Consider the following 12,021-nt stretch of genomic DNA (forward strand, 5'->3'; position numbering starts at 1 on the left):
TGCCTCCACCAAGCTCTCTTTGTGAGGGATTTCATTCCCGTTGCATTTCGGGACTTGAAGTCTTTTCCCCCCACATTCGGGCCTAAAGAAAAAGCCTGGAAGGTGAGCCTGAAGGCAACCGGGATTTGTAGTCTCCTCTGGTGACGTCATCCCCGGAGAGGCTGATTGGCTGAAACGTCACCGCTCTCTAGGACAGCCGTCCAATAAGCAGCGGCAGTTGGGGAAAGAGGCGGGGCTTCTGGGAATGGGTGGGGACTGGCTCTAAAAGAGAGGAGGAGGAAGGAAACTCCCCGGATGTTGCCGAACCTGAAGACCGGCTCGGAACTTTCCAGAAAAGTCTGGGACGTCTCTTCGGTCAGAAAGAGAGAGAAGGCGAAGGTTTGAGACGGCGGCTGAAAGGAGACAGTAGGGTTGCCTTAAGCAGAAAGGAAAACGAGGTACGTATGTGCGTTTGTATAGGGTTCCCTCTCTCCTGTCTTTCACAAAAGAACCAACGGTTGGGCTGTTGGTGGTGACCCTCGAGAGAGAGCGAGAGCGCGCATGCGCAGTGGGGGGGGGAGAGAGAGAGGCCCGCGCACGAGGAGGCGCGCGCGACCTGCGGGCCACGTGACCGCGCGGCGGGGGGCGCGCCCAGTGTTGGAAGTGGGGAGGGGGCAGCTGAGAGGGAAGAAAATGTGGGGGACAAAGGAGGGGAGAGGGAGTCCTCTTGTGGAGGGATAGGAAATGGAGGACCTCCCAGAAGCAGTGGAGGACATTCAGCACCTCAAAGGCTCAGCAGGACCCTCATATAGAGCCATGCTTCTGAGTCAGGCTCAGAATGGGGGACCTTTTTTTAGGGGGGGGGGGAGTGATTCCTCATGGACCAGAAGCCTGGGTTGTAGGACGTGCCCTGGAAAAGGAGGACGCCTCTGGTCAGGGCCCCCCTTTTTTCTCCACTTCAAAAAACAATGTAGGACATTCAAGGAACAATAATGGGCATTTGAGCACATAAAAGGCTCAGGACGCTCCTAGGAATGTAAATTAGTACCCCTTGGCCCTATTCGAAATGGAGGACCTTGGGAGAATTCTTCCTGGGTTGTAGGACGTGTCCTGGAAAAGGAGGACGCCCCTGGTCACCCTGGATGTGCTCCTCCGTACACTAAATGGAGGACGCCTCTGGTCTCCCTGACTGTGCTGCTGAATTTCTCAGTGGAGGACCTTGAAATGTGTAGGACGTGTCTATTGTAGCCAGGTGTCCTTTCTCCACCTCAGAAGATGTAGGGAATTGAGGAAACGATGGAGGACATTTGAGCCACATTGAAGGCTCAGGACACTCCTAGAAATGTAAACTAGTGCTTCTTGGCCCTGCTCAAAATGGAGGACCTTGGGGATTCCTCCTGCACCATCTGAAATGTAGGACACTTCCTGGAAAAGGAGGACGCCTCTGGACGCCTGGATGTGCTTGTTAATACTCTAAATGGAGGGCCTTTTGGACCAAAGACGTGTCTAGGTTGGCCAGATGTCCTTTCTCCACCTTAAAAATGTAGGGCATTGAAGAAGCAATGGAGGACATTTGCCACATAAAAGGCTCAAAACACTCCTAGAAATGTAAATTCAGGCTTCTTGGCCCTGCTCAAAATTGCCTTTGGCAATTGCCACTGAGCCAGAAGCCTGAAATGTAGGATATGTCCTGGAAAAGGAGGACCTCTAGTCACCCTGAACATGCTCTTTAGTCCTGCTCAAAAATGAAGCAGCACGTTTTGAAATTCCTCCTGGACAGAAGGTTGAAATGGAGGACGTATTCAGGGCGTCCTCACCACCAAGGCGGACAAGGCACCTCAAAATATTGGACGCTCAAGAAACAATGGGGGGCATGACAAAATAAAAGCTAAAGGCCACCCATAGAGATAAATAAACCCATGCTTCATAGTCCTGCTCGACATGGAGGACCTTTCGGAATTCCGCCTGGACCAGAAGCTGAAATGGAGGACATGGCCTGGGAAAGGAGGATGCCTGGCCACCCTGAGGGCAGGAAAAGCCTCAAGGAGGGAGGGAAGGAAAGAGTGGTAGATGGGGAGAGGGGTTTTTTTTGCCAGTGTGGATGGGGTGCGAGGGTCCTCCGGCCCCATTAAGGCAAAGGCGGCTTTGCTTTGGAGGCCTTGGAAGCAAAGCCATGGGCCTGTGGAAGGGGAGGGGGACGTCTGGGGATGTCCATTGTCTGTAGGGTGTGGAAATGCCGTGGGTGCCCTTTTCCTGTCAGGTGGAGGGAGTGTGCTGTTACTAAAAGAGGAGGGGAGGAGGTAATACTCTGTTGTCCCGCCGGTAGGGAACAAATCTTTGTAAATCAGGGGCAGGGTGACCGGATGTCATCACTGCAAAGGAGGACAAGGCACTGCAGAATGTAGAGCATTCAAGGAAAATGGAGGGCATGACCAAATGAATGCAAATGTGAATCCATGCTTCTTGGTCATGCTCCAAATGGAGGGCATTTTGGAATTCCTCTTGGAAGAAGGTTGAAGTGTGTAGGACATATCCAGAGTGACCAGATGTCTTCCTCACCACAAAGAAGAACAAGGCACTTCAAAATGTGAGGTGGTCAAGAAACATCCACTTAAGGAGGATGTGACCAAAGAAAAACTAAAGGCACTCACAGAAGTATAAATTCATAATTTTTAGTCATTCTCAAAATGGAGGAGATTTTGGAATTCCTCTTGGACCAGAAGGTTGAAATGTAGGACATGCACAGGAAAAGGAGGATCTCTGGTCACCCTGCTCTCGTTGCCAGATGGTAGAAAGCAGAGCTGTGTAAATCGGGGGAGGAGTTGTTTTGGAGGGGCAGGGTTGAAAACCTTGTGAAGGAGGAAATTGCCCTTTTGACACTTGAAATTATAATAACAATTATGATATTTATTTCTTACCTGCTTCTCCCCATGGATCGAGGTGGAGAACAACAACAATTAACAGACAAACAACATCATGGAGTCCTAGAGCTGGAAGAGGGCAGAAGGGCCATCCAGTCCAATCCCCCACCATGCATGAAGACACAAACAGTTAAAACACGCATCCGTTTAAAAGGGCAAACAAGATGCACACATATTAAAAGAAGTGGGGGAGGAGGCGAAGGAAGCGAGTCCCTTTTACGATAAGGGGCTTCTGTTTGCCAAGTTGTTAGGAAACAGAGCTGTGTAAATCGGGGGAGGAACTACTGGGACTTGTGGGGGGATGGGAGTTGAAAGCCTTGTGAAGTGGGAATAGGCTCTTTTCACACTTGAGAAGAATTCCAGGTTCTCCTATATCAGGATGGTTGGATTCCTGCATTTTGAGGTGGCACTGGGAATTGAAGGGGTGAAAGGCAAGCCCTGATTGTGCAGAGAATCCATTTAAGGCGTACATGAGAGATGTAAGGTATGGAGTGGGTCTGTCTGGCATTTTGGCCATACATCCCTTTCTGAATACTGTGTTAAAGAAATAGGGTGGTGAGAGGTACCAGTGACTCATCTGGCATAGAGGTAACCTTTACAGTGGACTCTTAGGCGTGTTATAGACGGGCCTTTAATACGCCCCCATCACGTGCTAGGGGTTGGCCGAGGACCTAGCGTCCATACCGGCCTCACCCCTAGCACGTGACGGGGGCGTAAAGATGGCAGCGCCCTATACACACAGGAGCCGCCATCTTTATGTGCTGCACGCGTTGCGTCCGCATGTGTCACCCCGGAAATGACGCCGCAAATGCACCCCTTGCGCTTTGCGGCGCCTCTTCTGGGGCCTGAGAAGGAGCGCGATTTCCGCGCTCTTCCTCGGCAGCGTCCAAGAGCCGCACCATTTAAAGGCTGTGGCTCCCGGACGGTGCAAGTGACGGCGGCAGCAGACTGCCGCAATCCAGCGGTCTGTAACGCGCCATAGTATCCATTAGCATTAGGTTCTCAATAACCCTCATGGATAGCGAAATCCATGGATGCTCAAGTCCCATTAAACAGAATGGCATAGTAAAATGGTGTCCCTTATATAAAATGGCAAAATCAAGATTTGCCTTTTGGAATTTATATATTTTCAAGCTGTGGATACTTGAATCCATGGATATAGAGGGTTGGACTGGACTGTTAACATTTTAATTGTTTCCCCCCTTCCAGATAATAGGTACACCATGGTGAAGGAGACCACATACTACGATGTGCTTGGGGTAAAGCCCAATGCTTCCCAAGAGGAACTGAAAAAAGCTTATAGGAAACTGGCATTGAAATATCATCCTGATAAAAATCCTAATGAAGGTGAAAAGGCAAGTTTCAAGTCCACTCCCTTATTAATGTTTTGCTGATTAGCTTAGTGAAGATTGCTGTGTCTATGATATTCTTGCTTTGTAGTTGTGAATTTGCAATGGGTTGGGTGCTGATCAGATTTATCTATCTGTATTGTCTCCAGGACATGAGAAACTTAATAGGCCTCTTCAGATGTTCAGATTTTAAAGGTATTCAGATTTTCACTGCAGAGTTTCCCTGTTAACATGGGGAAAATGGGGTGGAACACCTGGGGAAAGGTAGTACCTTGAGTATTTTTTTGTCTTTTAGAAGTGTTCTGCTGCAGCTGCATTATGTGTTTAACATACAATTTTTATTCCAGGTTAACGGTTGCTAGCATAGAGGAGTTACAGCAGAGAATTAATGTTGCTAAATGGCAAGCTATTAATCCATAGCCACTTTTTTATAATTTTATAACAACCTGGTTTTTTTCTGTGAAGCAAAAATATGCATTTAAAAAGACTTACAACTTCATTTCACTTTCTTAAAGGTGTCTTTGCTTTTCAGAGGCATCCAAATGTAAGGATGTCAAGGTTTCATATTAAAAATAACCCAACAACCCAGAGCATTACTCCAGTAATTTCTCACAAAGAGAAAAACTTGACTTTATTTTCAAACATTGGGTAAAAGAATGCATGACATTTTTTTAAAGTTGGCCATCCTGCTGTAGTTGCTATATATATATGTGTGTGTGTGTGATGAGCTAGGTTTGTGTGCAATTTTAAGCTGATATAGTGGTGATAAGTAAATGTTATGGTGATGCAAATGATTTTCTGTAAAATGACAGTTTTCTAATTTTTTTAATTTTTCTTTATTGTAGTTCAAACAGATTTCTCAAGCTTATGAAGTCCTCTCTGATTCCAAGAAAAGAGAGTTGTATGATAAAGGTGGTGAACAAGCCATTAAAGAGGGTGGTACTGGAAGCAGCTTTGGATCACCCATGGATATATTTGATATGTTCTTTGGAGGAGGTGGGAGAATGCAAAGAGAGAGGAGAGGTAATGTACAACTTCATTTGAAATACTTTACAGAAGTGTTTGTAGTTCATCTGAACAATTTTTGGTTAAAGTAAAAGGTATGTCTCTTCAGATTAAATATTAAGACAATGTTGTCTGCATTTATTTATGATACACCTCAAGTGATAGAGATTGTGTTGCGAACAGTGTTCCCAGTCAGGCCCGAAGGAAATTCCCTGATTGGGTTCCCGGAATGGCCCCCAATTTCCCAGAATGGGGGCAGGACTTAAGTCAGGGGTGGGACTTCCAGGTTGGGGAGCATGCAAGGCACTATGGGAAGGCTAAAGGGGGCAGGACTTCCAGGATGGAAGGTATGTGGGGAGGTTTGTTTGGGGCGGGAAGGTATTTTTGTCTGGGAGTTTTTTGGGCGGAAAGGTTGAATTTCCCGAAGGCTGAATTTCCCAGAATCCTTACCTGAAATGTGGCGAATCCCCAAATGGCCCTGAAAGCTTTCAAAAATCCCTGAAATTGGCAACACTGATTGCAAAACACATTAGATACACGTTTTGTATTGCATTCTGTATGAGATTACTAATTGTGTGATTCTGTGCATGTTTACTTGGAGGTTTTCTACTGAGTTTTAATTATGTTCTCCCATTATAGTAGATAATTGTAACCTTAGTGTGTCAGTTGGATCAGCCTTCTCTTTCAGTAAAGGTCAAGCAGCATGGTTCTCCTTCACATTGCCTTGTGGGAGGACCTGTTGACCCTTCTTAATCTAGCTATATTCCTTGTCAAGGTCTCTCTGTACAGTGACTTCCCAAAGCAAAGCAAATTAGAATCAGAACTGAAACTGTTTGGAGTATTGGTAATCAAAAATACAATTTTCCTCATAGGCAAAAATGTTGTTCATCAGTTGTCAGTAACTTTAGAAGATCTGTACAATGGAGCCACACGAAAACTTGCTCTACAAAAGAATGTGATTTGTGACAAATGCGAAGGTATGTTGGTACAAGAATTTCAGTTAATCAAGTGGAAATTCACATCCAAGGGGGGGAAGCATGTACATCATTTTTTTCTCCCCCCTCCCCTTTATGTTCTTCTGCAGGCCGAGGTGGCAAGAAGGGTGCAGTGGAGTGCTGCCTTAATTGCAGAGGAACAGGCATGCAAATAAGGATTCACCAAATAGGGCCTGGAATGGTTCAGCAAATCCAGTCTGTGTGTATGGAATGCCAGGGCCATGGGGAGCGCATCAGTCCCAAGGACAGATGTAAAAGCTGCAATGGAAGGAAGATTGTTAGAGAGAAGAAAATTCTTGAAGTTCACATTGATAAAGGTATGTATCTTATTTTGGGTCTGTAGAAAACCAGTGTGATGTAGTGACTTGAGTATTGGACTAGGACTAGGAGGCCAGAGTTTTAATCACCGCTCGGCTGTGTAAACTCACTAGGTGACCTTGGGCAAGTCACATTCTCACAGCCTCAGAATGGCAATGGCAACCCCTCTCTGAAGAGACTTGGCAAGAAAACCCCATGATAGGGTTGTCATAAGTCAGAAATGACTTGAAGGCACAACAATAGCAAGTACATTTCTTTATCGCTTATCAGTGCACTTAAGCCCTCCCTAAGCAGTTAACAATGTATAAGTTAATTGTCCCCAACAAGCTGGGTATTAATTTTAATCACCTACGGAGGAATGCCAGGCTGAGTCAACAACAACCTGCTAAATATAGTTGAGATACATAATTTTTGTGGGAATCATGGAGAAACTGAATTTTGGAACTTGCAAAAGGTGGTTTGAGAGTAGTGAGTGCTACTGCTGTTGCAGACTACTTGGCAATAAAAGTAATCTGAAAGTATATTAACCAGCCATTTCTGTTAAATTGTGCACCAAAGATAATTTGGGGAAGTAGAATTGTTGAGCCTGTACAATGGAGAAATGTACGGTAGTTACTTTTGACAGTGAACTTAGTGGTTCCATACTGTCGAGAAAGTGTCATCAGTCAGCCTATAGTTGGGAAAGTTTAATGAGATTTAAATATTTGACAAATTTAGGCCAAACTTTGGCCAAACAAATGCATTCAGTCACTAGAGCTTGCCCTTGCCCCAAGTGGCAGGTCGTTGTCCCAGTCACATGCTGCACCTCTGAAATTTGGCAGATGAAGGACAAGCTGACATGGCTCTGTTGAGCCTTTTAATCTCAGCAATTGAGTATGCTCTTTTTGTTCTGTCTGCATTTTCAATCTGGTACAAGTTCCAGTCTTTCAACAGGTATTGAAACAAATCAGTGCATCTTCACCTTCCCTGTCCAGTTTAGACCTAGTGAAGTAAGGCTTTCTGATTACCCCAGTAAAGGAAGGAAGAGCTGGACTTGTTCTAGGGCCCCAAAACTGCCTAAATAGTTGTAGGGCTGTGCCAAACCATGAGCATCAAAAACTGTGCATGGTTGTTGCTATCCATGGACCACGGCCATTGGATAGCTGTACATCACTTGTGTGGGAGAAGGGTAGCATTAGCCTGTACAAACGACCTGGTAGGAAATGTGAGGTTGGAGACAAACTGAAATGTCCTGGGGGAGATTGATGAGGATTGAGAAACATACTGTTCCTCCAAATCCAACTAATAACCTGTCCTGGAGTTTCACTTGTAAAATCAGCATTGCTTCTAGCAATATCCCATTCTTCCCTACCTCCATTTCATTCAATCTTTGATTCAGATTTGGACCTAGATAAGCAAGATCTTGCTTGCCCATCTTTTAGCCTTTACTGCTCGTTCTGTGGGGAAATTGTGGTACAGTGCTAGATTGCTGAAGTTTAGAATTAAGTTGCCAAGAGGCATAATTCCCTAACATGGAGCATAGCAGTCTTGCACTATATCAGGGAAGGCAACTAATATATCCTATGGAGGGACCCCAACAGATCTGTGGAGCTCTGTGGCATTAGAATAATCAGTAAATAAAATGACAACCAAAAGCACATTGTTGTAACATAATTTTCAGAGGTTTTAGAAAATCAACATAGCATTTCACCTTTCAGAACATGTTTTCCACAACTAGTGTACCAAATACCAAGTGTTTTTAACTGCCAAAATGGCAGCCAGAACAACAGTTCCATAATACTTCTAGGATAACATTAGGTATCCCAAATTTATGGAAGAACTTTGTGAAGTGTTTTCCAGTCTCTTTTTTTTAAATAGTTCTGTCCTCCCTATCTCTTGCACAACACTCTAGTCACTCTGATTATCCTTGACCCATTTAGCTGAACCTAAGTCTGTACAGTTTGATCACAAGATGTTATAAGTATTGAGACAAAAAGTTAAATAGTTTATAATGCTGTCAAGCTTCAAGAATCTGTCCCTTTACTGTTTTTAAGGATTTTTGGTTATATTGTTTTGCAGTTCAGTTTCTAGATTAAAGGTGTGCTAGGTAATATTTTTTTTTCAGTGATTCCAGCCATTCTGTAGTTAGAGATGGTGACAGGTTTCCTGCACAGAAGAGAATGGAGCTCCTGTGCTTTTGTTCCTTTTTTGATTGCCATTTTATTGTGGAAAACATGTTTGGATGTAAGCAAAACATTGCTTTTTTTATCTAAAAGCATTGAAAACTATGTTAAGGTATTCTATTTTTCCAGTTGAAAGTGAAGGTAATTGAGGCACTGTGTATCAAAAGTTAAATAGCAATATAAAATGGTGCCAAAAAAGTAAACCTAAAGCCATACGTAAAATGCAATGTATAACATGCTGAAAGCAGATCTGGCAAGTCAGACAAAAAAGGAGCACTTTATGAGAACAATTTTACTTAGAGAGTAATATATACTATCACATTGTGCCGTTCTCATGTAACAGTACAGAATATAATTTTGTGGGTTAATTTTATTATAGGTTAATGGTTAGATGTTAAAATATGTAGAATTCGCACACTGTTTTTGATTTTTTTATGTTGAACATTTGCAATAGGAATGAAAGATGGCCAGAAGATAACTTTCCATGGTGAAGGTGACCAGGAACCAGGCTTGGAGCCAGGAGATATCATTATTGTCTTGGATCAAAAGGACCATTCTATGTTTACAAGGTAACTGGGATCAGACACACATGACCATCCAAAACTCATGCCTTCTCCAAATGTTGGTTTTACTGACTAGGGAACTGATGCGAGTTGTAGCCCAACAACAAGACCAGACATTCTCTGCTCCTGGTCTGTAATCATACCTTGGATAACTTCCTTGATCAGTGGTGTAAGAGGAACACCCTTTATGTATCAGAAAGCTGTAATTCTCTTCCCACTCCATCCTGTGCTTGTATCATTCATACTTTCTTGTCCTTGTGGCTCTTTCTAGGCTTAGCTCATTTCCTTTTTCTAACTTTGTTCACTTGCTAGCCCTTATATATCCTGCAAATTCACAAATTCTCTGTGTATGTTCTCTTCTTACACCCTACTTTCTTCCAGGTCCTCACTATTCTCTGTTTAGTTATTAAACCTCTGAAACAGTCTAGTTTTCTTGAAAGTTAATGTAGAAAAGCTAAAACTCAGGAAACAATGCTACAGTATTATGAACTTGTTTGAAAAGCAGTGGCAGCATGCATGTGTGCTCATTATATTTGGGAGACAGTTCAAAAACTTAGTTTTGTGCAATTTAAGCTTTGAGATAATGAATAGCTCTCAAAGTTCATTAATATTTGAAGAATCCTGCATTTTTAAGAAAAAAGTGGAATGGAAATGACCTAGTCTTCAAAAGCACTGAGGGATGTAATGCATGGACCACATGTAACCTCTTCATCCCGTTTACCACACCCCTTCCCTTTGCTGTTGAAAAATCTGTTTAAAAACAAGGCACAGATGTGGTTCTAGAAGCATGCTTGTCCTTGATGACAAGGGATGTACACTTCATGTACTCTGTTCTTAAAGAAAAAATGGGCTTTTTTCTCCTGTAGAAATTTGACAATGTTCCTGAAACATGGCTCCAAGACCTCCTGACTTACTTACCTATCACTTAAGATCACTTTAGTCCTGTTTAGCTCAGGAGAGCACTTCCCCATTGAATATAGCCTGCCATGGATTACTAATTAATTTAGCAAGTATTTAATCTGTGAATGTCTTACTGCTTGGTAGGACTCTATCCTGTAGCATACATTAGAGTTTATGGGAGCGAAAATATTGACAGCCAAAGCAAATCCATGCTATGAAAGCTTACCACTGGAGTTGGTTGTCTTGAACCTTTGAATATCTGAATGTAAGCTTAGCCAGTGTACAGCTTTGTCAATTGGTAAGTGCCTATAGGTCTTCAGTTATAAACCTGCTAGCATCTGTAGCCTCTTCCTAATCAAAACATGATGCCTTCATAAACTGCAGTGGCATGTGACAGGTATTGTACAACTCTCTAATGAGATTCGCTGTAGCACTATACATAAAGTGGCTGATGCACGGAACATCTTAAATCTACATATCTTTGTGATAGATAATGGGGAAAAACGAGATCAAAATAAGCTCTGAATTGATATCGCCTTACAGAATCCTTAGGGCACCCTTAATCCTCCAAGAATAAGAGTGCCTTCTAAAAATAAAGAGAATTTTTTCATTGTTGTCATAATTAATTTTCAGATCTGTACCATCTCTCTTAACTACTGTGTTGCGTAGTGCTATGTTCTTCTAGAATTGCTCTCCATTACCATTTGTGATACATTACAGTTCTACAGGTGATCATTTTCTTTTTCTGCAGACGAAATGAAGACCTGGTCATGTCCATGGATTTACAACTAGTTGAGGCACTATGCGGTTTTCAAAAACCAATTACAATGCTAGATAATCGAACTATAAGCATCAATTCTCATCCTGGTAAGTATATATTGCTTTGCCAAAACACATCTTGGATATATGGTAAAATTTGGCAGAATCCCTTACAGTTTGAAAATATGAAGCCAATATATTAATTATTATTATTATTATTATACTTTATTTATATAGCACTGTAGATTTACACAGTGCTGTACATACAATCAATAAAATCGATAAAAGTGTAACCTGCCAATGGTGTACATTCTACAAAATACATATAAAACAATAGATAAGATAGAATTAGATAAAAAAGCAGATAACAAATTTAAAAGATCAAATATCAGATCTTGGATAACAATTGGATAAACAATCGCATAGTGCCTGGGAACGCTTCCCTGAACAATATAGTCTTCAACTCGGTTTTGAAACTGGTCAAAGAAGTGAAGACCTGTGTTCATGGGGGAAGGGGGGTTCCAGGAGTGAGGGGCAGCAAGTGAGAAGGGATGAATCCAGGAAAGGGCAATGGAAATCCTAGGCTGGGACAGCAAGGCTTGTCTATCAGAACGGAGGGTACAAGTGGGAAGGTGAGGAGAAAGAAGTTCAGATAAATAAGGAGGGGGGCCAGCCTATGCAGGGCTTTAAAAGTCAACAACAGGAGCTTAAACTGAATATGGAAAGGGAAGGGAAGCCAGTGAAGGGATGATAATAGAGGAGAAATATGGTCAGAGTGGCGACAAGATGTAATGCTGCACGCTGGACAGAAATCAACAGATGGAGGTGAGAGAGAGGAAGCCCTGCCAGAAGGAGGTTACAACATTAGATTCTATAACTGTCTTAGACTACTAGTGCCATCAAAAAATTATATCCACAAAATCTATCATTCATAACATGCATATTTTCTAGAGAGCGTCCAGAACTCAGGATCAGACAAGCAGATGCATAACCTGGAGTAACATATCTAGTGGATCTATATTCGTGGTCCTTATGTGTCACAACTAATAATAATAATATAATTTATTTGT

The 12,021-nt window shown here is 42.8% G+C and overlaps 1 protein-coding gene across 1 annotated transcript in view; it reads left to right on the plus strand.

Annotated features, from left to right (window-relative positions):
- The first annotated feature begins 264 nt into the window (after positions 1 to 264).
- Positions 265 to 12,021, plus strand: part of DNAJA1 (DnaJ heat shock protein family (Hsp40) member A1) — a 15,216-nt gene continuing 3,459 nt past the window's right edge. Inside the window, exons 1-7 of the mRNA XM_042448921.1 lie at positions 265 to 437; positions 4,110 to 4,255; positions 5,095 to 5,272; positions 6,127 to 6,231; positions 6,339 to 6,566; positions 9,184 to 9,298; positions 10,944 to 11,059. Of these exons, the coding sequence (XP_042304855.1) occupies positions 4,124 to 4,255; positions 5,095 to 5,272; positions 6,127 to 6,231; positions 6,339 to 6,566; positions 9,184 to 9,298; positions 10,944 to 11,059 (874 nt within the window). The 5' untranslated portion in view covers positions 265 to 437; positions 4,110 to 4,123. The remainder of the gene's footprint in view (positions 438 to 4,109; positions 4,256 to 5,094; positions 5,273 to 6,126; positions 6,232 to 6,338; positions 6,567 to 9,183; positions 9,299 to 10,943; positions 11,060 to 12,021) is intronic.

This window comes from Sceloporus undulatus, chromosome 2, assembly GCF_019175285.1.
Source record: "Sceloporus undulatus isolate JIND9_A2432 ecotype Alabama chromosome 2, SceUnd_v1.1, whole genome shotgun sequence".
NCBI classification, from domain to species: Eukaryota; Metazoa; Chordata; class Lepidosauria; order Squamata; family Phrynosomatidae; genus Sceloporus; species Sceloporus undulatus.